The 25,839-nt window shown below is 47.0% G+C and overlaps 3 protein-coding genes across 4 annotated transcripts in view; 1 reads left to right on the top strand and 2 right to left on the bottom strand.

Annotated features, from left to right (window-relative positions):
* Positions 1-3,712, bottom strand: part of EMC1 (ER membrane protein complex subunit 1) — a 42,889-nt gene extending 39,177 nt beyond the window's left edge. Inside the window, exon 1 of the mRNA XM_075018180.1 lies at positions 3,613-3,712. Within this exon, the coding sequence (XP_074874281.1) occupies positions 3,613-3,698 (86 nt within the window). The 5' untranslated portion in view covers positions 3,699-3,712. The remainder of the gene's footprint in view (positions 1-3,612) is intronic.
* Positions 3,713-3,969: 257 nt separating this feature from the next.
* Positions 3,970-14,093, top strand: MRTO4 (MRT4 homolog, ribosome maturation factor). Of its 2 annotated transcripts, none has more exons than XM_074975585.1 (8): positions 3,970-4,054; positions 4,914-4,972; positions 5,652-5,755; positions 6,242-6,323; positions 8,143-8,210; positions 9,818-9,969; positions 10,863-10,939; positions 12,220-14,093. In XM_074975585.1, the coding sequence occupies exons 1-8, from the start codon at positions 4,027-4,029 to the stop codon at positions 12,373-12,375; spliced, it is 726 nt and encodes a 241-aa protein (XP_074831686.1). In that variant the 5' UTR covers positions 3,970-4,026; the 3' UTR covers positions 12,376-14,093. The 2 variants fall into 2 exon arrangements, with proteins under 2 accessions (XP_074831686.1, XP_074831687.1); XM_074975586.1 differs by lacking the exon at positions 3,970-4,054 and adding an exon at positions 4,146-4,807.
* Positions 14,094-15,603: 1,510 nt separating this feature from the next.
* AKR7A2 (aldo-keto reductase family 7 member A2) lies at positions 15,604-25,836 on the bottom strand. Its single transcript, XM_074975851.1, has 7 exons — positions 25,551-25,836; positions 22,968-23,155; positions 22,207-22,311; positions 19,204-19,300; positions 17,842-17,941; positions 16,835-16,964; positions 15,604-16,205 (listed from the first exon to the last, which is right to left on the bottom strand). Exons 1-7 carry the CDS (start codon positions 25,834-25,836, stop codon positions 16,044-16,046), a joined length of 1,068 nt encoding a protein of 355 aa, XP_074831952.1. The 3' UTR covers positions 15,604-16,043.
* Positions 25,837-25,839: the final 3 nt, after the last annotated feature.

The raw sequence follows: 25,839 nt of genomic DNA, 5'->3' as shown, positions 1-25,839 counted from the left end.
ACTGGAAAAAGAAAACGTAGTGCCCATCTTTAAAAAAGGGAAGAAGGACAATCTGGGTAAGTACAGACCCGTCAGCACCACTTCAGCCCCTGGAAACATCAGGGAGCAGGTCCTCAAACAATCAATCAATTTTGAAACACTTGGAGGAGAGGAAGATGATCTGAAACAATCAACATGGATTCACCAAGGACAAGTCATGCCTGACTAATCTAACTGTCATGTATCATGAGATAAGTGGCTCTGTGGATATGGAAAAAATGGTGGACATAATATAACTTGACCTTAGCAAAGCTTTTGATACTGTCTCCCACAGTAATCTTGCCAGTAAGTTAAACAAGTATGGGTTGAATTAATGGACTATAAGGTGGATAAAAAGCTGGCTAGATAATTGGGTATTTGACAACTTGATGTCTAGCTGGCAGCTCGTATCAAGTAGAATATCCCAGGGGTCCATTTTGTTCAACATCTTCAGTAAGGATCTGGACAATGGCATGGATTGAACCCTTAGCAGGTTCATGGATGACACTAAGATGGGAGAAGAGAGATACACTGCAGGGTAGAGATAGGGTCCAGAGTGACCTAGACAAATTGGGCCAAAAGAAATCTGATCATGTTCAACAAGAACAGCAGAGTCATGCACTGAGGAGGGATGATTCCCACGCATTGCTAAAGGCTGGAGACTGAGTGGCTAAATGGCAGTTCTGAAGAAAATGACCTGGGGATTACAGTAACAAAAAGCTGGATACGAGTCAGTGTATTTTTCATTGCCAAGAAAGCCAACAGGACACTGGGCTATATTACTAGAAGCATGGCCCACAGATCAAGGGAGTGATTATTCCCCTCTATTTGGCATTAGCAAGACCACATCTGAAATACTGTGTCCACTTTGGGGCCACCCCACTCCAGAAAGGATGTGGACAAACTAGAAAGAGTCCAGCGGAGGACAAGAAAAATGATTAGAGGGGTGGCGCACATGATTTGAGGGGGCCTGAGGGAACTGGGATAATTTAGTCTTTAGCAGAGAAGAGTGAGGGGGGATTTGATAGCAGCCTTCAAACTCTCAAAGGGGATGGAGCCAGGTTATTCTCAGCTTGGCCACTGGAAACATTCATTAGTGGTGACAAATGACAGAACAAGCAGCAAAGGTCTCAAGGTGCAGGTGAAGCACTGGACTGGGTTGCCTAGGGAGGTGGCGGAATATCTGTTCTTAGAGGTTCCTAAGATCCAGTTTGATAGAACCCTGGCTGGAACGACTGAGTTGAAGCTGGCCCTACTTTTCAGTGGAGGGTTGAACTAGATGATCTTATGAGGTTCTTCAAACCCTAATCTTCTATGATTCTGTGATTTTCCCACAATCACTCAAGCAAGCCAGTGACAGAGCCAGAATTAGAATCCTGGCTCCCTGAATCCCCTTCCATTGCTCTATTCATTAAGTCACTTCAGAATTGGATAACTTTGCTGAAGAATAAAAAAGCAGTCCAACAGCACTTTAAAGACTAACAAAATAATGTATTAGGTGATGAGCTTTCGTGGGACAGACCCACTTTTTGTTTGTTTTGTTCATTTGCTGAAGAATGTTCTACTATGTTAAAGATTGTATTTTAGGGCATGATGGATTTTGAAATAAGCACTTTGAAAGAGTCTGAAATAAACAGCCTGACAACCTGCAAGACTCTTCTAAGTATACAAAACAGGACTAGGTATTTATATGGCTAGTGACCAACACTGCTGTCCTTGAGCAAGCTGGAATTCCAACCATGCACACCCTCCTCAGGCAGCGTCGACTCCGCTGGCTTGGCCACGTCCACAGGATGAATGATGGAAGGATTCCAAAAGACATCCTGTATGGTGAGCTAGCCTCTGGCAAAAGACCTCCCGGACGCCCCCAGCTGCGCTACAAAGATGTCTGCAAGAGAGACCTCAGAGAGGTAGACATCGAGCTGGACAACTGGGAAGAACTAGCAGATGACCGCAGCAGATGGAGGCAGGGGTTACACAAGGGCCTTCAGAAGGGCAAGATGAAGATCAGACAGCTAGCAGAAGAGAAGCGAGCGCACAGAAAGCACAATAAGGACTTGCCAGACACCCACTACATCTCCAAGAGATGCAGCAAGGACTGTCACTCTCGTGTGGGTCTTCATAGTCACAGCAGACGCTGTAAATGAAGTCTTCAATTGAAACTTTAAAGGGCGCGATCCATAGTCTATGCAGACTGAAGGATGCCTACTACTATTTATATGGCTATCAAGAATATCCACGGTCATCATAATTAATAAAAACAAATATTCTGGAAGGTACATCAGGTTCACATCTGGTTACTGCAGGGTTCTTAGTCCTTCCCACAAAACTGGCCACTGGCAGAGATAAATCACCAAACTAGAGTTTATGAGCCAATGTGGCAATTCCTATGCCTTTAAATTGAAAGCCACTGGTGTGTCACAATCATTTTCTCCCTCCCCATTGAGATGGGAAGCAGAAATAGACATCCTCAGCTCTCCATTAGAGAAAAGGGAGAATGGGAGCAGTTTTGTGAGATAAAGGGCTCTATCTCAGACATCAGGGCTACGTCTGCACTAACCCCCTCTTTTCGAAAGGGGCATGGTAATGAGCAAGATCAGAAGATGCTAACTGGACACATGCATGAACATGCTGCACCTCTTTAGCATAACAACAGCTGTGGCAATTTGAAAGTGCCACTTTCAAATCACGCACTGCCCACGTAGACGAGGGCCTTTCGAAAGGACTCCCCAGTCTTCAAAAGCCCCTTAATCCTATTTTGTTTTCAGAATAAGGGGCTATCAAAGATGGCGGGGGGGCTTTCAAAATGCCCTGTCTACACAGGTGGCATGTGATTCAAAAGTGGCACTTTCAAATTGCTGCGGCTGACGTTATTCTAATGAGGCGCTACATATTCATGGCAGCACCTCATTAGCATTTTCCAACCTGGTTCATTACCATGCCCCTTTCGAAAAGAAGGGGCTAGTGTAGACATAGCCCACTGGGGCTAATGGTCAGGTAATGCATCTTCCTGATGACCAGTGCAGGCCTGTTCCTTACAGATGTTTCTATAACTGAGGCTCTCACGTGGCCGTGGCCGACAATACAATGTTCAGGCAGCAAAAGCCCTGCCCGTTATCTCTGAACACTCGCGCCAGCTGGGGGAGGTCCCAGACTATTGGCAAAAGACAAAGCAGAGAACACGTTCTCCCGCAGCGCCTGCGGCAATAACACCAGCCCCTTCGGGACCGGGGCAGAGCTCAGCTCGGCACTTGCCAGCGGGCTCCTACTCGCCTCGCCTCGCCTCGCCTCGGCCCGTCTGGCACAGGGGTAGGACTCGGCTAGGGCTCAGCAGTCGCTTCTGCCCCGGCTCACCCAGGCCCGGGCGAGACACCCGCACAAAGCCCCTCCCGCCCGAGAGACGGGGCAGAGGCGGTCAGCTCCGCCCCCCCGCACCTCAGGGGCTGGGCTGCCAGGGGGAACGCCGGGTCCCAGCCCCTCCCCGGCAGACGGGGGTGCCCGGAGCGGCGACACACCCGGGCCCTGCCCCCCGCAGATGTGCGGGCCCGGAGCGGGGGGGTTCAGTACCCGGATGTGCCCCCCCCCCGCACCCACCAGTCGAACTTGCCCACTTGATCCTCGTAGACCGCGGCGGTTAAGGCAGCCAGCAGCAGCGGCCACAACCAGGTGCCGGCCGTCATGGCGCGAACCCGGAAGCCGCTCCGAAGCCCTATCCCGACAGGCAGCGCGCCGCCCCACCGAGCGGCCGCGAGGCGGGGCCTCTCCCTTTGGGGCTGCCCCTTTGGGAGCCTGCGTGGGGAAAACAGCCTCTCGCGGTGGGTTGGCGAGTGGGGAGCGGCCTCTCCGCGGAAAGGGACGCTCTGGGCCGGCGGTGGCGAGAGGAACTAGCCAGTGAAGGCAACTCTGCTCAGGCACTTCCTCCGGCGCCCACGGTGGCTTCCTATCCCGGCATCCCGCGCGGCGCAGGGGGTCCTTGCAGCACACAGCTGGGGCCGCAACGTGCGAGCCATGCCGAAATCCAAGCGGGACAAGAAGAGTGAGTGACCCTCCCGCTCCCTCACTCGGGGTCCGCAATGCCGCCCGTCCCTGGGCGGAGCCACTCGCCTTTTGGTGCCACCCTCCCTGTCCCGCCGAGGTGGAGCCCCCCGACCCCGTGCGTCCTTTTTTGCTCCCACACCCCCGTGCGTACCTGGGGGCTGCGACACGGAGCTGCTCAGACTGCGGCTCAGGCGCTGCAAGTGGCTTTTGGCAACCGCTGGCATGAGACACTGTGCACGTCACTGGTAGCCCCCGCGGGATGCTTCGCTCTGGGGCTGAAGCACCTACCAAATTCGTGCTCCCTCCTTTTGGTGTGAGAATAATTTGTATTGATCACCAAAACCGTGACGTCGCAGTACTGCGCCTCTTTGGGGTAACGCTTGCTTGTTAATTTGGCTCCTGAGCCAGCAAGGGTTGAACATCGCTGCGGTAAGGCACGTTGGCTTGTCGTGGGCTTTTTTGGCGGGTGGTCGGACGGGAGGTAGGGAGACTAGGCTGGGTTGATTAGCCTGGGAGTCGGCGAACGAGTCCAGCAGCCTCAGTGAAGGTGTTTTGTTTCTGTTCATGAGTTTCATATCTCCTGCTGGGGATGCTGCAAGTTGCTGGTGACAGTCTGTTGCATGTCAGCGCAGCGATGGTTTGTAGCTCAAGGTTTTAATCACTGATCCTACAACCCTGTGGGACTCCCAGGAAAACATCAGTGCCAGAAAGTTGCACGTGGTCTTCTAGGAGTGAATCAAAAGTCTTTGAGGTAGATAAAGCTGATGTATTTGGTAGATGCACTTCTGTACTTTTCAGTTGTACTTTCCGTAAGATGTGCCTCAGCTATCAATAGCAGTGAAACTTTTTTCTTTCAGTTTCTTTAACAAAAACCTCAAAGAAAGGTTTAGAAGTCAAACAGAGCTTAATAGAAGAGGTAAGTAAGAGCGTACGTCTTAAGAAGCTGCACTTTTTTCCACTCTGTATTGGAAACAGAACATATATATGTCCTTTCCCTTCTGTATAATCTCTTCCTTTGGGGATCTTAATGTATTTTTACACACACCAAGTCTCAATACAGGCTTTACCAAAGTGGGGAAAATAGAGGCATAAAGAGGCAATTTGACTAGATCCCAGAAATACAGAAATCTGTTAAGATTATTTTTGAAAATAATTTATGCTGCATATACCATAATGACAGGACCACAAGGGTCATAAAAGAATTCTTTATTTCATCTATATACTGAGTCATTAAATTGACCAGTACATTACTGAAGCTTCTCAGTCTCTTGAGGTATTGGCTGCTAACTGGGTCAGGACTGTGGGCTTAAAGGATGAACTGTGCAATGCAGTTTCATAAATCCTGTGTTTGTTTTATAACATCTAAAGTTTTTTTTGTCATTTTAGTTAAACGGAGACACACATCAAATATTCATAGTTGTTAGTTCCTTGAAGTGGTGGGTATTGTTGGGGAGCTAAAGAGATTACCATGAGTAGAACTTTTGAATGATCCTCTCACTTCATCTTCTGTGCTTAAGCTGTTGCTGGAACACTGGTATGCAATGGGGATTTCTCTGTTTGCTGCTATAACCATTCAATATCATGTTTTTCTTTAGCTGCGGAAATGTGTGGACACTTACAAATACCTCTTTATCTTCTCTGTTGCCAATATGAGAAACAACAAGCTGAAGGATATCAGAAATGCATGGAAACACAGCAGGTGAGGCATAGTCTCTGAGAGAGCTTCCCCAGCAACTACTGGTTGTGAATATTGCAGTATTGGTGTACAAAAATCTTTGTGTACTTAATTGTGTAGGGGAAGAGAAGAGTGTTAAACTGCTAGAAGAGGTCTATGAATTTTCTTCTCGTCCACCCTTTGACAAAATAGTTTCCATGAAGTAGCTTGGGGCCACAGTGCTATGTATGGTTAACCCTAGAATTGAAAAATGGCAGTGTTCTTCCCCAGCTGTCTCTTTCAGGTATATAGAGCTAAAGTGATGCAATGACCATGTCCCGATTGGGGCAGAACAGTAACTTTCCTATATCTTAGGTTACAAGAGTGAAGTTGTAGGATCCCCTTCCCTGGCTTAAAAAAAGAGGAGAGGCTGTGACTCCCAGACTGAGAACCCATGTCTTTGTCCCTGAGTCAAACCAGCTGACGTGTTGAAGCCATCATGATTGAGTCTTTTTTCCATTTTTTTTAAAGGATTTTCTTTGGGAAAAACAAAGTTATGATGGTGGCACTGGGACGAGGGCCAGCTGATGAATACAAGGAAAACTTACACCAGGTATGTTCTGATTTTCATAGCTCCTGCACATTTTGAAGCAAGACTTCTCTTCTGTAAATCTCAAGAAGAAATAAAGAGTTGCCTTAGAGAGGGAGAACAGATCAGTGTTTTTCTGTTTACTCTGGTGGGGTTCAGATACTTAGATGGCCCCTTTGAGATAGGAACAATCTTTCTGCTCTGTTTGCACATCACCTAGCACAAAGTGATCTTGCCCCATAACTAAAGCTTCTAAACCACTGTTGTGGTGATGATACAAACCCGTCCTTCACTGATGTATAGCTCTTTAGGCAAGTTGCCTTAGATAACAGTCCCATTTCCAAGGTGGGAAATACTTAGACTCAGGTGGTGGCTAACTTCACATCAGGGTAGCTTTGTTCACCCTGAGTTCTTCCACATCAATAAGAAATACATCTTTGTAATCAGTTCACCAAAAGAAGGCTGCATAAGGATGTTGCTGCATTTCCCTCTTTTACTTTCTGTATTTTTGGGATGAGGAGTAAAATCACTGTGCCTTGTTCACAAGATAACTAATTGAGAACATTCCTTGTTAATACTGTAGCAACTCAGTCCTGAAAATTTTAGCTAATATTGCTTAATCTTCTTTCTGTGGAGGCAGAATTGTTGGGAGAGCTGAGCATTTCCACCATTAGACGTGTCTTTTTAGCCTCTCCCTAAAGTGGATTGCAGCCAGTGTGTGAATAGTATGAATTTATCCAGCCAACCTTTAAAAATAAATTAGAAGCCTCAACCCTATGCAATTCTTACTACAGTTTGAAAAACAAAACAGCTGCTAAGTGCCCTCATAGGAATCAAAAAATACTGTGTTTAACTCACTTCTTCAGTGATTCTAAGACTAGATCCTAGTAATTTTTCAATTGGGACTTCTCCAACTTTCCTTGTCAGACAACTGGGAATTTTGACCCTAGTGATTCATACTATTTCCCTCCTCCCACAAGCTAACACAGGAGTGGCCAGCCTTTTTGCAGCGGGGGTGGGGGGTGTCACATGTAAGAAATTGCCATGTTCCAGGGGCTAAACACAAAATATCACCCCCATCAACCCCAAAACTGCTCTGCTTCATCCCCAGGATTAACCTGCATCAGATGACAAGCTCTGCACCCAGCTGCTGCTGCTCCCCTGCAGCCACTGCCTCCTTCGTGGCGCAGCTGTGTGGCTGCAGGAGGGGCAGATTCAGCTGTCCTGCTCACTTCCCCCACCTTCAGCACAGGTGGCTGCCTGCCTTGCCACAGTGAAATAATGGAACAAAATTTAATTCATTTATCAGCTGGATCCCTCCTGCTGGCTGTTAAACTAATTAAATTTAGTTCCATTATCTCAGCTGCGGCAGCATCCAGAGCCATGTGTAGCACCTTAAAGAGCCCCATGCAGATCTGGAGCCAGAGGTTGCCAACCCCTCTCTCAGCCTGCCTACACCCTGCACTCCACACTCACTTTGCCAGCTTGGGTAAAATGGCACCACGGCCCAGGAAAAGGCTTGGCGGGCCAGATTCTGGTGGGTGGACCATGTGTTGGCCACCCCTGATCTAACCTCCTTTCTCCAGATTTACACATGGAATGTCCTCTCCAGCCCCAGCTTCTCATAGCCACACAAGTTTCACATCAGGAGGAAAAGTCTCCTGAAGCAAACTTGCCATCTACATCCTGTCCTTAGTTTAGTCTTCCTCACAGCATCAAAGCGCTGCAAGAAACATTGGGACTGATTAATCAGTACCTACAAATCTAAGGACAGAGTCCTCTAAACTCCTTTATGTCCAAGGTCTTGAGCCCAGCTGAATTTCACATGCTGCTTATTTTCTAGGTCAGCAAACACCTAAAAGGTGAAGTTGGTCTCCTGTTCACCAATCGCACCAAAGATGATGTGAATGAGTAAGTATCTATGGGAGTAACAAAGGGAATTCAGTCTAATGGTACACTTGCATCTTGACAGACGGAGAGCTGAAGTTCAGACTGAGCCTCTTCTTCCATGCTGAAACAGGCCACTGCTGGCAGTTGTCTCATGACAGCATTCAGCTTAAAATGCTTGTACACCAGCCTGGCTTTGGAGTTGTGATGGAAAAGGCTCAGTGGAAAAAGCAGGGGGAAGCTAGAGAAGATGATGCCATGGTTGAAAGGGGACCGAGGAAGTTCTATACTCCATGACTCACATGGCTTCTTTCTTGGAGAGATGTTGATAAAAACAACATCTAATGCCACAAAATGAGCAACTGCTTACAGAATCCTAGGGCTGGAAGGGACCTCAGGAGGTCATCTAGTCCAGCCCCTGCTTCAAGCAGGATCAACCCCCACTAAGTCATCCCAGCCAGGGCCTTGTCAAGCCAGGACTTAAAAACCTCGAGGGAAGGAGAATCCACCACCTCTCTAGGCAACGCATTCCAATGGTTCACCACCCTCCTGGTGAAGTAGCTTTTCCTAATATCTAACCTACACCGCTCCCTCTTTAACTTCAGACCATTACTCCTTGTTCTGCCATCTGACAACACTGAGAACAGTTTCTCATCCTCCTCTTTAGAGCTCCCCTTCAGGAAGTTAAAGGCTGCTATTAAATCACCTCTAAGTCTTCTCTTCTGTAATCTAAACAAGCCCAAATCCCTCAGCCTCTCCTCATATGTCTTGTGCTCCAGCCCCTTCATCATTTTTGTTGCCCTCCACTGAACCTGCTCCAGCAAATCCTCATCCTTTTTTTACTGGGGGGCCCAAAACTGGACACAGTATTCAAGATGTGGCCTCAACAGTGCTGAATAGAGGGGAATAACTTCTTCTCTAGATCTGGAGCAGTCTCCAACCCACTGCACCACAAGCACAGCTGACTGGGCTCTTCCTTTCCTCAGTTTCACTCACAATCTAACATAACTTGCACTTACCTGCAAATTTAGTGTACGGGCAAAGAGCTGCAAGGCTTTCCAGAGGGCCCAAGAGTTATCCACACACTGGACACATGTACAACTCACCCTATGGTATTGCTAGCCTGTGCCAGGGAGCGAATGTGGAGGTAGCAGAACAATCACTGCAGATCCAGACTGAATACAGGAATATGGTGGGAGGGGGCGTGACGGATAATTGTAAACCTAGCTTGGAAAGGATGAATTTCTTTAATAAGGTAGTATGAAGAAAAACTACAACCCTACCTATATGTGAAGATTTTCTATCATCAACAGAACATTCACAACCTCACTTGCACTCTTCCCCCCTGTCCCCCCACAGCTTCCCCAAGACCTCACCACCACTACTACCCTGATCCTCAAATAGGCTTTCCGTATGTTGCTACAATCCCTTAAATTCACTGGGCTTTATTACTGCTTGTCTGGTTTACATGGAAGGTGTTTGGTTACAACAGTGATGGGTAGTAATACAGAATCCTTAGATGCTGATTTTGGATAGCAGGAGAGTTCCAAGGCTGGCAAAGTGAGGTGTATTATACAGCTGAAAACGTCTTAAAAAAACAATGCTCTTGTTTCCTGCCCCTCCTCTCCCAGATGGTTCTCTCAGTTCAAAGAGATGGACTTCGCCCGTGCAGGTAACAAAGCAACATTCACGGTGAGTCTGGACACAGGGCCCCTGGAGCAGTTTCCTCACTCCATGGAGCCTCAGTTACGACAGCTGGGATTGCCAACAGCTCTGAAGAAAGGTATGTGAGCTTACTGAGGCACATGACCATAATTCCCTCTCTACCATTGAAATTATTCCAAACCTACTAGCTTCTATTTAATGTTGGTAGCATCGTGGTCAACGTATTTGCAGAAATGCCTGACAGGGAGAGTATTAGATGATGGAAGTAGAAGATGCAGTATATTTTCAGCAGAGACTAATATTAAAAAAAACTCTTCCTCGGGTTAGTTCTGGAACTATTTTATTCTGTATTTCAAAATTCTTGTGTCTCAGACCTAATCAGGAAAAGTCGAGTGTCTGACGAAATCTCCATCTCCAGGATGCCTTGTTTTTTTCAAATCAGCTGGTGGCAGCTGGGCTTGACCTACAGGTCGCAAGAATTTCTGATGGGGAAAGTGATTGATTTCATTGTATATCTTTAAGCCACAGGTGACATGTAAAGTGTCCTGTTGACTCCCTCCTCCACTTTCTTTGACAGAAATAGCCTGAATTTATAATTGCATGAAAATGGGGGGCCCATGGGGACTTGGCATTTGAGAGGGGACAGGTATGACACAAATACCTGCTAAGAGACTGATCAGTGAAGTAGGCTTACACTGCATATCAGTTTCAAGGACTGATAAGCGCTTTACAGTATGTTAGACCAGCTCGCAGAACTGCCAACCTCTGTAAATATCAAACCAATTTATTGTGCTGAATTTTAGCCTAAAGAATTATAATCAAGACAAATGTTGAGCCCTAGTAAGAACTGTACTACCGAAACCTGCTTCTTTGAAGCTTTCTTACTCCATACTGCCAGAAATAGAGAAACAGGCTGGAAGCTCTGATTACCACAGTAGCTCCTGTTCCATCACCTCATGTGGTAATCTCTCTCTGACTTGAGCCCAACTTTTTTTCTCCCTGTTCCTGCAGGAGTGGTGACACTGCTTTCAGACTATGAAGTTTGCAAGGAAGGGGATGTTCTGACCCCTGAACAGGCACGTGTCTTGGTGAGTAACATAAGCAGCAGTTATCCAGCTATAGTTCAGCTCCAAGAAGTGTTCTGACCAACTAATGAGCCCTATGGGTCTTTCATGAAATTACAAATCATTGTGGTTCTAAGCTTAATTCATGTATGAGACCATTTGTGCTAAAATTTAAATTACTGTAGTGTTGGATATTAGCCATAATCAGTAGTTGCTGCTCATTTCAGTTGTAATATGTCTCCTTCAGAGTTATTTTGGCTACTCGGGATTAATAAGCAGCTGGAAGAATAGAAGCCCAAAGAGCAGATCGCTTTAGAAATACTGTGTGCTGAGACAGGCATTGATTATAAGAACATGAGGAGAAATTACCATGCTAATGGCTGAGAGTTAGGCCAGGGTATTGCAAAAACAATTAAATGCCACGCATGTTTCGACTTGAATCCTACCCTGGCATTCCAGTTTTATACTGTGAATTTTGAAACAAGCAGTAAAATGATAGTGGCTGGAGAGGGGCATGGACTGAGGAATGGATCCATCTAATCTAACTTGAAAGAAAAAGTCTGCACTAAAATACACTTCAGCGTCTGTACTGCAGGTGTCCCGAATCTGGGAACACCCACGATATGGTGAGGAGCAGCTTTGTGAGCTGTCCCTGCCCAGCCCCTCAGCTTCAGAAACAATGCAGAGCTGCTTCCCTTGAGGTTTTTCTCCACCACTTCTGTGGGGAGGGGTGGTGATATCTGAGAGCAGAGGGGACACAGACCCACGTACAGACCCATGTGTGCCCCCACCAGCAGGCACCAGGTAAGTACCCCAATTCCCCATGCCCAGACCCTGCAGCACCCTCTCTGGTCCGGCAAAATCTGTAATCTGGGCTACCCTTTCTTCCAGGTTGCTGGATTGGATTAAAGAGGTTTGATTGTAGTTTTGTGCTCTTGGCCTAGCTCAAGTTGGACAAACTATCCTTATGTTAAAAGGCACCCTGTGATTAGAGCGCTGCACAGATTAAAAAAAAATGCGGACAGCAGCAGCCAGAACCAACCCTTCATCCACACTAGTGGCAGGAAGCTAGCTGGAGGGGAGGAGAGAGGGAGCACAGATAAGCAAGGGAGGGTGGGGTCTTGCAGGGAAGAAGCAGACAGGAGAGCAGGGACTAGGGATGTTAATGTTTAAGCAGGGCTCTGAGATTCTTGCCTTACTCATATCTCCAGTTTTGTCATAATCTAAAGATGTTACTTAATGTGTGAGCTAGACTGGCCCCAAGAGGGCTAGCAATGAGTGACAAGCTCCTGTTTCCTTTCCAGAAACTTTTTGGCTATGAGATGGCAGAGTTTAAAGTGACCATCAAGTGTATGTGGCATTCTGAGACAGGAGACTTCCAGCAGTTGGTGAATGATGCAGAGGAAACCTCAGAGATGGAAGAGGATGATGACGACCAGGATAGTGATGAGGACAACTAAGTGAAAGACCTGGTATAGGACACTAAAGACAATTTGGTCTATTTCAAGCCCATGGATCCCTATCCTCAGGTCTAGCATGACCAAGTTGATCAACCTACAGACTTACTATTTATCTAAGATGATGAAAATGGTTTATATGTATAAAATTAAGTAGAAATTTTGTATTCTTGACTATACAGCCTCACTGCCTCTTCAGGCATCACTGGGCCAGGAGAAAATGCGCATGATCTTAAAATAGCCAAACAGCTTCATTAGGAAGTAAAACCCTTTCCAGGTTGTCTTTGTTCAAACCTGAGCTGTATCCACTTTATTGCTTCATAATACTTCCCCTCTGTAGAAAACAGCTTAAGGCTCACTTGGCATTAGAAATGATAATCATATGGACAAAAATATTTAAACAGTCGCTCTCTAAAGGAGAAGGTGCCAGTTCATACTGCCTCAGATGCCTAGAATGGTGGGTTTTGTCCTAATTCTCCAGCTAAGAGAACAATCTGGACTGTATTTTGAAAGCAAATGTAGACTAAACGATAATTGAAGCCAAAAGGTGAAGTGTAATAACTAGGCTAGCTTTCCTTGGCTAAGTTTTACTAAGTTCCTTCTGTGTTTACCAAGCCTGATTTAACCACAGTGTGTTACCAGAACTACTACGGCTTCCCTCAGCCATGGCATTTCCTGACGTAGAATCAAAATAGGGCAGCAGTTTTCAATCTCTTTTTTTTGTTTGCAGACCCACCCTAAATTTCAAAACAAAAAGCAGTCACGTAGCACTTTAAAGACTAGCAAAATAGTTTATTAGGTGAGCTTTCGTGGGACAGATGGCGTATGATGTTAGTAGAGGAGCATGAGATCATGTGCCAACAATGCCCAGATGCTTTGCATATTGGACAGACTTCTAACTCCCTTAGACAAAGAGTCAAAGGGCACAAAACAGACATCAAAACACTCCAGCTCCACAAACCTGTTAGTCAACATTTTAATGGAATGGGGCATTCTGTCAATGACCTCAAGGTATGTGTGTTACTGAAGAGACATTATCACACCCTTTTAGAGAGAGAAGTGGACGAGCTGACTTTTATATTCAAAGTTGGCACATTAACATATGGTTTAAATCGTGACGGGAACTTTGAGTCACTGTAGGGGCTCATCTGCATATTTGGCTCAATCTAATTCTTGATCCCCCCCCCCCCCCCGTCCACTCTCTGATTTGCTCACCTTGATTATCTTTTTCTGATTTGTCCTCCTTGCTTACTGTTTTTAGTTCTGTGTCTTAAATATTGAGTCTGTTCTGGTCTGAAGAAGTGGGTCTGTTCCACGAAAGCTCACCTGATAAACTATTTTGCTAGTCTTTAACGTGCTACTTGACTGCTTTTTGTTTTGATAGTGTATAGACTAGCATGGCTTACTCTCTGTTCCTAAATTTCAAGTGGAGGTACAGACCCCTTTGAAAACTTTATGCAGCCTACAGACTACAGGTTGTAAATGACTTATGGTAACGATAATGTCACAGACCACTGCAGCTGAAATATCTTCATCAACCATGTAATAAGACACCCTGGGATTTTCCTGGAAATGATTCTTGGACCTGCACCTCAAATTCTTGAAGGGAATAAGTATTTTTTTTATACGCAAGTCCTAAAAATTAAGTCCCTGTAAGTAACCTCTTGGCTATGTCTACGCTAGCCAAAAACTTTGAAATTGCCATACAAGTGGCCATTTCCAAGTTTACTAATGAAGTGCTGAAATACATATTCAGCGCCTCATTAGCACATGGGCGGCCTCGGCACTTCTAAATTGAAGCAGCTCACTGCTGCGCGGCTCGGGCAGACAGGGCTCCTTTTCGAAAGGACCCTGGCTACTTCTAAGTCCCCTTATTCCCATCTGCTCATAGGAATAAGGGTACTTTGAAGTTGCCGGAGTCCTTTTGAAAAGGAGCCCTGTCTGCCCGAGCCACGTCAATTTAGAAGGGCCGGGGCCACCCGCATGCTAATGAGGTGCTGAATATGTATTTCAGCGCTTCATTAGTAAACTTCAAAAGGGCCATTTTTTGAAGTTTCTGGCTAGTGTAGATGTAGCTCTAGTGTGTAACTGCTATGGAAGCGAAGATCCTAGATGTGTGTTACTCAATTTATAGGAGCATGCAAAATCCAATAGTAAAGACATTAAGGAACAGAATTAAAGTTGCAACTACAGGTCCAAGACAGAAGGTGGCAAATCTGTCACATGACCAGTTGTAGAACAAGCTCTAGGCATGAGTTAGACTACTGGGGCCATTGATCTGAGTTATGCAACGTGAGCTACATGAAGTACATCTGAGTATGTCTGCTTCACCTATATAACTAGAGTAGCTGAAGTAGACATATTTAGATCTACTTACAGTGATGCTCCCCCATCAATTCCACCTGTGCTGTTCATTCCACTGGAGTTAATGGGAGAGTGTTTGGTGGGCTGAGTCATCACATCTATACTAGATGCAATAAACTGACTCCCACTGGAGCAACTGCAGCCTATCAAGCTGCTGAGTAGCACAGACAAGCCCTACAGTACTTTCAAGAATTTAGGTTGAACCACAACTTTGGGTTACGCATTGCTAACCCTCCAGGATTGTCTTTTCGTCACTGGGAGTTAAAGATGAATCTTCAGTTAAAGACTCGTGATGAAAGCTCCAGGAATACATCCAACCAAAATTGGCAACCCTAGGCAGGACTGGTCTTGTGTGTGGTGTCCACTGTTCAAGTAGATTGTCTAGTCAACAGAACTGAGGAAGTTACCCTGCTAACACTGTATTTACTTCAGTCTAGTTAAACACTTATTTAACGGACAGGATCGTTCCCGTGCCTGAGCCAACAAAACATATTAAGGTTATTCCAGCAGTTCTGTTATTTAACAAAACATGTTTCAGGAAGCCTGCCCCAGGCTGAAATCCTGCTGGCTGAAGACAGTTTCAGAAAGCCTAGTTTGCACTTTGAAGTTCCTCTCTGATGTTCCCAGAGACTTATTTTCACAGCTGCTGCCTTGGAAATAGTGATCACATAACTGGGCTAAAGTCCATTCACGAGTGAACAGCACAAGCAAAACTGGAACCTGCACCTTTTCCTAAATGGAACACCATTGCTTTAAGCACAACCATCCTTGTGACTGCTTCTGTATGTGGGGTTGGCAGTTATTAAAATACCATGCACCAGAAATTTAAAACAAAACCCAAATGAACTGAAGAGGCACAGCCTGAGCTGCTTTAAAAATGCTTTATTCTCACTACTTAGCTATTATACAGATTGAAGACATCTACATTCCCCCTTTAAGATTTCAACTGGCTATACCACAGAGCCAGTTCCTTCTATGAATTACATCACTGAATCACAACATGATTGTGTGCAGGCAGGTGAAAATGGGAGTTGCTCTAATAAGGGAAATTTTCACAGCATGGTGGCTTTTAGTATTTTTCAGATAAGTTAATAGCTTGGACACCATGTGCAGCTATTATTGTTAGCATAGAAAGTGACCGTACAAAGATCTTCAACTGCAGTGCAAGAAAACCCAAATTCATTCACTACCTGAATCCCTGGTCCCAGGGAGAAGTATCCTCTGAAAACACTTTGGGAGGAGTTAAGAGGTCTCATATACTAGGATACTTGGTTACCATCTGCATACGTATCTGCTACCCCGATTTTCTAACGAAAGTAGTTGGGACAGTCATGTGCAACTAGGTGCCAGGCTTTATCAAATGCTTCCACCACAGCAGGAAGCAGAGGACCCTCTTCACTGCACATGAGGTTCTGCTGCAGCTGATCCATGTTGGACATCCCAATGATCACTGCATCTCCACAAGCACCCTGCAGTGGAAAGGAAGGGGTTACCTGACAGGAAATCCACTTGTCTTATCTTGCAATAGACAGACTCCAACTCTCTGTTTTTCAGCAGAATGTTGCTCTTTGGCAACTCCTATGTATTTGGGGAAATAGTCTTAGCTGCAGTCCTATTAACAAGGCCAGAGCTCAGTGTGCTGTCACTGCCTCCAAGTCTCGCCAACATCTCAAAGGCTGCCAATTCATACTGTGTGGCCAGGAGGATGTTTTGAGAAAGGAGTAGAACATAACCATTAATTTTCTGGCCTTATGAAAAGCCAGTTTATCACCTCAGAAGGAAGTGGCTGGCTGAGAAAAGTCAATTGGCATGTAACATCTTCCATTTTCCTTCAAGTCATGGACACAAAACACAGAAGGAAGGGTACAGCTGATTCACTCCTATACTCTGCTGCATGCAACAGCTTGGCATCGGGAGACCAGAATAATGTTCCAAAAAGAAAACAGCAGTAAGGCCTAAGTGGATTAAAAGCACATACATCTGTTTAGAGAGATTTTTGCTGTTGATATACTGCAGCTGCAAAAAACAAAGAAATCCAGCTGGAGAGCTCCAGTTCTTTTGTGCATATCAACTGTTTATGTTAAAGTCAAGCAATTACCTCAAGTTTGGAATGGTTGTACATCCAGCGTAAGGCAGCTGAAGTTAGGCTCGGGGGGTTAGAGTCATAAGCCTCCCTTAAGGTTTTCTCTATCAGGGCAATGGCTTGGAAATGCGTGTCCTTCCAGTATCTACAGCAAAGGAGACACTCCTGTTACTGATTCAGCTACCTCTGCCTTCCCCTTATGATTGCAACACTGACCCATACTGCTGTTAAGAGAGCAAAAGAGCTTTCCTAGCTCTAACAGGTCAAGAGTAGTGCATGAGACCAACACAGCCCTGGTGATCTTTGCTACCCAAATGGTAAGAACCTCTCCTTGGGATCAGAGATGCTGCAGTCATTAATCAAAATGTTGCCAGTGGAGGTTTGAATCTCAACAGCTTAGTTCACTGATGCAGCGTGTAGCTTTGGAAGCTAGTATAACAGATTCTGTAGCTATACCAAACAAGTTCACAGCAACCATCTCATGCCCCCTACATCTTTTTCAGATACCAGAAGGGAGTTCACTAAGGATGCACTAGATGTTAGATGGATAGCTAACAAACCTGACTACCTTTTGTTCTCTTGGAGGCCTTCCAACAAAAGCATTTGGAAAACATTAGATTCAGCCTTCTGAAAGGGAGGCCACTACCCCACCATTTCAAAAATAGGGTAACAGCTATTCAAGAGATCTGTGCAGCGCCACAGAGCAAGTCAGTAGCAAAGCTGGTATTAAACCACAGAAAGGTCCCCTCCCCAGTCCTCTGCTGTAATTAAGTCACCATGCTTGTTCTCTTTATGATCAAAATCATCCCTCTAACAAAATCCCACTATCCTAGTGCTGCAAGGAACACGTAAGGGCTGTTCAGCATTACCAGAAAGATCACCGATCTTGGGACATAAGCACTGAACAGATTTTAGTCATTTGTATTTTTTACTACATCTTTGCTGTATGTAGGCTGAATCAATGGTAGCTGGCCCCACTCAGGACAGGTGCCACTCTGTAGTTTTGCCATCTGGAAACTTACCTGTCCCTGTAGACCTGTGCCCAATCATTCCCAAAAAATCTTCCAGTGGGTTGGCTTGTATCTTTGTCTTCATACTTGTACTTCCCTGTCAGCAACCCTCCTGCAAGGGTCAATGACATACTATCATTAGGGACCAAGCTTTTATGGTGAGTGGGTTTTGCAACCTGTAAAAAGTGCAGTAGCCCTGTGTACTAGGGATGTAAAAATCCAATTTAACTGGCTGAATGCTAGGTTTAACTGGCTAACCAATTAAATGGGGGTAGGAGGCCTGGGGATGACATGCTGGAACAGCCCCACTCACAGTGGGCCAGGGACCAGGGCTGTTCTGGCCATGCTGAAACGTCCCTGCCTGTGCAGACCAGATCACACCCACAGCAGTGTGCCCTGACCAGAGCAGCCCACACCCACAGCAGCGGGTCACAGGAGCACTAAGGGCCAAAGTAACCCTGGTCCTGGTGCACCGCAGCTGGGGACAGTCCAGAGCAGTCTTGCAGGGCTGGAGCAATGCCTGGCAGGGGTCTGCTCCAGCTCATACCAGTTAACTGTAACCAGTAAGCTTCATCCGTTTAGCGTGTCTAATCCTAAATGCATGAAGCTTACCCCTGAACTGGTAAAACTAACATCCTTAATGCGTATCCCATGACCTTCTAAACCTCTGGACGCAGGGCCCCTGCTGCAGCACAGGCATAAACCCCATGATGGAACAAGGCAAGAGGAACTGAACCAAATGTAGGATGAAAAACTCCACCTCTTCATCTCTGACCAGCAGAACAAGCCCTTTCTGGTGAGAAAGCCCTGCTGCTGCTGCCACCTCCTCTCCACACCCACACCCCTATGCAAAATAAGAATCCTGCTAAGGCAAGGTGGGCTTATTGGCATCAAGACAATTGCATCAATACAATTTTTCTTCCTGTAAAAAAGTCTCTTCTGAACCTGAGGCTGGGGAAAGAGGAATGCCAGCTTGGCAGACTTGGAAACAAATACAGCATGGGTAGCCTCTGCCAGCAAAGAACCAGCTTTCATGGGCCAATTCAGTCCATCTTTGCTGACAGGGGACTGTTTGTAAGGGTGCCAGATAAAAATTACAGGTAAACTAGGAAATGGATGGCATTCAGCTCTCTGGCCACTACTAAACTGCTTTGGATTCAAGCAGATGACCAACAGGTAGGGTAGGATGCATCCTCTGAGCCACCAAGTCGCCCTAACACCACTCTTGTTAATTCTAAACCCACTGCTAGTGGGGCGCAGTTGTGTTGAAGTGGAGAGAGCCCTATTCAGAGGGGGTCAGGCCAATTTCCACCTTAATGTTGGTGGGTTTGGTTCAGTTTCATCCCCCACACCCATCCCTTGCCCAGCTCATACCAGCCAAAGGATTGTAGGCATAAAACCGCATTCCATAGTGTCTAAGGCACGGCAGCAGCTCAGTTTCCACTTGGCGAGTGGTTGCATTATACATCCCCTATAACAAATAAGTGCACTTAGAACTTCAGAGTGAGGCCTGACCATCTTACGGGGTACTACTGCAAGAGGACGGGCTCCCTATTTGATAGTGAGAATTCAAGACAGGCTAGTAATTGCTAGGGATGAACATAATGGTCAAAAGAGGTAAATGGTTAAAGATTAATGTTACATTGAGGGACTGGCGCAGGGCAAGCCAGGGCTGGGCTCCTACCACAACTGGGCTCCCACTGGGTCTGTGGGGCAGGAGTTGAGCAGACTACTCCAGCCCAGCTTTCCACTGTGGATGAGGCTGGGGCTGTTTTGACACAGCTGTGGTGGGATCCTGCCTGCTGGGGCCACTGCAGCCAGCGTCCAGCCTGCCTGCCAAGCCAGCTCCAGTGCAGCAACAGCCTGCCTGCCACCCCAAGGTAGCCAGGGTCCCACCAATCAGCTTAATGCAGCTGGGGCTGCTCTGGCCTGGCAACACTGACCATCCATTGGGGGTTGGGAAAAATTCAGTTAACTCGGATGGGCAAAAAAAGGCCTGCCACTGTACCACAGGTGAGCAGGAGCCTCAGGCACCATGGCCCAGTGGGAGCCCTGCCTTCTGCATCCCATACATCACTCAAAGCAGCCAGCTGCAGGACCCATGTGCTTCTTGGAGCACCATGAGCCTTAGGGGGGAGTGGGGAAAGAAGAGGCTGCACTGCTCCCAGAGCTGTCTGGGCCAAGCTTCTCGTGCTGGCAATGCACGAAGTTCCCTCCCTGCCAGTGGCATGTGGGGCTCACAGCAGCACATAGCTCCCCATAACTGACCACTCTGGGCAGTGTGCAAGGGTGTAGAAAAAGGAGCCTGCCTGAAGGTGCTGCTGAGCTGCTGGCCAGGAGATACTTACGTAAATGCCTCTTGACCAGAGCCTGCACCTGGCACCCCACTACCTCCCTCCCCACAACCCTCTGCACCCTGATTCCTGCACCCAGACCTTGCAACCCAAACCCCTGCAACTCCTGCCCCACGTCACAGCTTCCTCCCAAGCCCTGCACCCTCTCCTATGCCCCCACTCCAGGCCAGAATTCCTTCCCGCACCCATATCCCTTCCCAGACCCCAACCTCTGCCCCATGCCAGAACCCCCTCCTTTATCCCAACTTCCTCCCAGACCCCATACTTCCTCCTGCACCCCAATGTCCTTTCTGCAGTCAAACCCCACGCTTCCTCCCTCCCTAGTGCTAACCAATGTGTTACCATCTGATATCTATTTGATCATCTATATGAAGTGGCTTAATCTGGTTTTTACTCATTGTCACTGCTTTTGGCCCCATTTACCTACACTTTTGACGTTCCAGCCCTGCCACTGATCACACTGGTGCCTGAGTGAATGCAACATCAAAAGTACACACAAATCTGAACTTCCCACAAGCAACTGGGCCTGATTTAGTAGTGACATTTTCAAAGCCAAATGTTTGTAGGACAAAAAAATTCAGAAAAACGTGTTTCTGCTCTTTTTTTGTTCTGCTCTTCCTTTCACCTTGCCTTGTCTACTACAATAAACTCTTTCATATTCAGCCATCCCAGGACTAGGAGGTTGCTGGATGTTCAAATATTCTGGTTAATAGAGGTCAGCTGTGGGGAGGCACAGGTGGTCAGTGGCCTCCCCATCAATAGCAAAGTTCAGTTCCTCCACCGCCAGCGCCAGCTCCTGCTCAACCACTGCCTTGTTACCTTGTTGGTGGGGATGGCATGGAGCTGCTTAAGGGGCTCCCACATGGCTGCACCACACAGGGAGCAGCTTGCAGGGCTCCCACATGGCTGCACCACGCAGAGAGCTGCTCGCAGAGCTCCCACATGGCCGCGCCACGCAGAGAGCTGCTTGTCGGGCTCCCACACGGCCACACCACACAGGGATCCACAGAGAGCGAAGGAGCCGGCCGGCTGCACACACACGCAGCACAAAAAGACACAGGGCAGGCGCTGATCAGCTTGGCCCCCAAGGGGTGGGACATTGCTCACACTCAGTACTGCTCTCTGGCAGAGTAAAAAAGGGAATTTGAGAATTATGTCAAGTTTGAGAGTTCTGCCAGTTATTTGAGAGTTCTGGTTGATCAAATACCAGATAAACAGAGTTTATTGTATTGAGAGAGAAAAATAAGTGCTCTGGATCTGAGCTCATGGCATTAGCAAGACTATTCCTTTTGTAAGGCATCTTCCCCTGTTAATCTCTTCCAAACATCCAGAAGAAATGCGTGTTTCAGTAGCAAGTTCCTTTGCAGCAGTCATTTAACCATCATTGCATAAAGGCAGATTGCCTCCCATTTAACCCCATGATGTCTGTGCATTGCATGCAAATCAATAGTGCAAACTTCCAGTGGTATTGTGTGTCACATGGAAAGAGTCAGACCACAGTATTCCCAAGTCACTTGAGTCTAGATACCTACTGAAGACCTGACTCATTTGTTTCATATCCAGGAAACTACTGGAACAAGTGACAGACAGACAGATAGCCCCTTAACTGCGTCGGAGTAGTGACTTCATTTTTAATTGCTTTTGCAAAACAATCTTACCAGACTAAACATCATTTTGTTCAGTTTTTACAGACTACCCAGCACAATAAGATCCCAGAAACTGAGGCTCGTAGGGCCTGCTATAATAAAGTGACAGGTTCCCAGGACCCATTGCTACAGGAATAAAAGTTTGCAAATTAGTGTGACCTGCCTGGGCTTTTCCAACCCCTCAGTGAGACTACAGCCCTGATTTTCCCAGGAGCTGCCCTCAGTGGAAGCAGCTTCATGACAGACTGGAGATGGAGTAGTCCCCACCTGAAGAGCACTAGGACAGTCCCCTGTGGATCCAGGTTGGAGAAAGAGGATGTAGAGCTGCAGAAGCCTCAGGTGAATCAGACAGACCATAGTAAATCTGCAACACTCACCTGATACACAGATGGACGCACCCAATTGTTGTACTTGCAGATGGTACAGATTTCCGCTACCTCCCAAGCTGCATAGTTTGACAGACCAAGCTCCTTAAACTTTCCCTGTAGGGAAATACAGAGAGATTTAATCCCAGTCTCTTGCAGAGTGTATTTACATACCCAGTTTAGATTTAACATATAGAAATGGGCTGTCAACAGATTTTAGTCCCAAATTAGATTCCTTTTTTGCTCACCCCCTTTTCCAAAATGGATGGGTTAGAAGACCCAATGGCTGTGTCTACACTAGCCCCAACCTTGGAAATGGCCACGCAAATGGACATTTCCAAGTTTACTAATGAAGCGCTGAATATGCATTTCAGCGCTTCATTAGTAAACTTCGGAATGTCCATTTGCGTGGCCATTTCGAAGTTTGGGGCTAGTGTGGACACGGCCAATGTTTCTCTTATGTTGGTTGAATTGAAAGGGTTCAATCTACACCCTCTAAAATCTCATTTTTTTTTACTTGTTGATACCAAAAATATTACAGGACAATTTACACCAGGAGACAAACATCAGAAATTCTGAACCTTATGAGATCTTATTGAATCACCTGGATAGTTTATATGGTATTAGCTGTTTATACTTTACACAAACCATTGTTTTCCTCTTGTCCCTGCCCCAACACCACAATATCCCCTGCAATGGAAAGCAGCGAAGACACAAGCAAACGCAGATAGAACAAGTGGACAAAAGTCACAGGTTTGGGCCTCTGCTTTTACCTCCTTGTAGAGCTCATTGCAAGCATGTAGTGTCTGTTCAACAGGGGTGTCGTGGTCAGGGACATGGAGGTAGAATAAGTCTACGCTCTTCATTTGTAACCTCTCAAGGGATGTCTCCAGTTGAGACCTGATGCTCTCCGGCGTCAGTGTCTTCCCCTCCCATGGATTGGCCTTCGTTGCCATCTTCACTAAGACAGAGAGAGAACCAGACTGAAAACAAGCAATTGTGTATTTTACCTTTAGAATCAAGGGTGAAGGAGGGATGTGGATAAGGAACCATCACAAGCCCCAAACCACTTAAAATGCATGGATAACATTGGCTAGGCTTAGAGAAGCCCCATGTAATCCTGCTAACATCCACAAACTGCAGTACACAAAAAGAAAAACAAATTAATAGATTTACATAACTGCTAATTCTGTTCTAAATCAAGAAGAAATAGGTAAAACACTAGATTAATTTCTGGGCTTCTAAACAAGTTCTCATTATTCTTGGAAAGCATGGTTACTGTCATTGTTATGGTTATTAGTCATTGTTGCTTTTTTAATCCCCATACTCCTCTTCACTTTCTTTACAGGTCACAACTCAATTTATTTCAAAGTCAGTTCAATGGATCCCTGCTTCCCACAATGGAAATCTGTTGTTTTAGATTATAAATTCCCCAGAGCAGACATGTCATCTTCATATGTATACAAAGAGTATCTAGTGCAATGATCCCAAATAAAGCCCCTAGGTCTTACTGGAATACACAGAGGTTGGGTCTACACAGCATAGCTTACCTGGCAGGTCCATGCTAATGAGCAGCCTCAAAATTGCAAATGGCTGCTCACTAGTATGGTCCTGGGGCTCATTAGCATAGTCACATGAGAGCTCAGTATCGGCAAAGCAGGGAGCCGGAAATAAAGAGTTTGTGGGGAGGAGCCCCTGCCAGCAAAAAGCCCCTCTGTCATGGTCTCTTTACTGCTAGCACCCCCCTCTACTGAGACTGACCTCTCGCACAGCTATGTTAATGAGCTGTGGGACCATGCTCATCAGCAGCCATTTGCAATTTTGAGGCTTCTCATTAGCATGGACCTGCCGGGAAAGCCGTGCTGTGTAGACCCAGCCATACTGTATAATAACAGCACCTAAATCTTGATCAAGCCAAAGCAGAAAGTAAACATCATCAGTAATTTTAAAAGAGATTTTCTCTGCAAACATGAAAATATTCCAGTAACACAAATGAAGCATTGTTTGGTGATGTACTGTTTTTATAACAACTTCAAAGTGAACCTTAACACAACCTTGCCCAGAACATGCTGAGCAAGAGACTGATGAGAGCAAAGGGCAAAAGAAAGACCATGCACAGAGGAAAAGGCAGTTGAAAACACGATACGTGGCTCCCATCCAAGGCACCTGACAACTGTACGGCAGGAGGGATATCTCGGTGGTTAAAGCACTGGCCTTGTAAACACAGGGTTGTGAGCTCAACCCTTGCGGGAGCCATTTAAGGACCTGGGGAAATAGATTTTTTAAAAAAAATGTTATCAGAGAGAGTGATAGGTTCTGCTGCGAGTGCACGGGACTGGACTTGATGACCGCTAAAGGCCTCTTCCACTTGTACGAGATAGGTATATCTCCATATATTAACCGTTGAGCGCTCTGGGATTCCCACAGCTGCATGATAGCCAGCCAGGGCTGTGCCCTCTGGTAGAGGGATCAAAGGCGTGGGAGGAAGGAAACAGAGGCTGTGTCTACGTGTGTCCAAAATTTCAAAAGGGCCATGCTCATGGTCAAATCGGAGAATACTAATGAGGCGCTGAAATGAATATTCAGCACCTCATTAACATGCTGCCAGCCGCGGCACTTCGAAAGTGCCGCATTTTGATTGCACGTGTCTCAGGTACACAGGGCCCTGCAAATGTCAAAATCCCCTTATTTCTATCAGCTACCGCCCCGTGTACCTGAACTGCGCACAACTGAAACGCGGCACTTTTGAAGTGCCACAGCTGGCAGCATGCTAATGAGGCGCTGAATATTCATTTCAGCGCTTCATTAGTATGTTCGAATTTGGCCATTAGCACAGCCCTTTTGAAATTTTGGACAAATGTACACACAGCTAGACTGTGTGCGGCAACGCTCCACAGCTATCCTCCCGACACTAGCTTCTGGGATCTCTCCATCCAATATCCCACCCACATTTGCAGCCCCAGCAACGTCCCAGCTCCCCACACCATATGAGAGGGAAGACTTGGGATTGCATCCTTCTGGATAACAGTCAAGCTCGAAAAGAAAAAATTTCACTCCTTCCCTGTTAGCTGGAACATCTAGACTCACACTCCAATGATAAAGGATATTAAACAGGGGCTGCTCCAGCTGCCCAGACCCCCCACCTCACCCCATCCCCATCCCCAGCTCCCCAGACCCCCCCACCTCACCCCCAGCTCCCCAGACCCCCCCACCTCACCCCATCCCCATTCCCAGCTCCCCAGACCCCCCCACCTCACCCCCAGCTCCCCAGACCCCCCACCTCACCACATCCCCATTCCCAGCTCCCCAGGCCCCCCACCACACCCCCGCGCCCCGCTCCCCAGGCCCCCCCGTACCTGCGGTGCCGCCGCCCGCCAGCAGCGCCCCCAGGATGCGCTCGGACGCGCCCCCCGCGTACATGTGGGCCGTGTCCAGCTCGCGGTGGCCCCGCGCCAGGAAGGCCCGCAGCAGCGCCCCGCTCGCCTCCTGGTCCAGGCGGCGGCCGAACTCCATGGTGCCCAGCACCGAGGCGGGGCGCGAGGCCGAGCCGCGCGCGAGCAGGTCCATGGCGAAGCGAACACGGCGCAGCTCCTGCACACAGACCTCGAGCCGCCTGGTCACGAGGCGCATCCTGCCGCGCATGCG

The sequence above is a fragment of the Carettochelys insculpta genome, chromosome 23 (genome assembly GCF_033958435.1).
Source record: "Carettochelys insculpta isolate YL-2023 chromosome 23, ASM3395843v1, whole genome shotgun sequence".
In the NCBI taxonomy this organism is placed as follows: Eukaryota; Metazoa; Chordata; order Testudines; family Carettochelyidae; genus Carettochelys; species Carettochelys insculpta.
The sequence above is the reverse complement of the archived record's forward strand: the minus strand, read 5'-3'. Positions and strand labels throughout refer to the sequence as shown.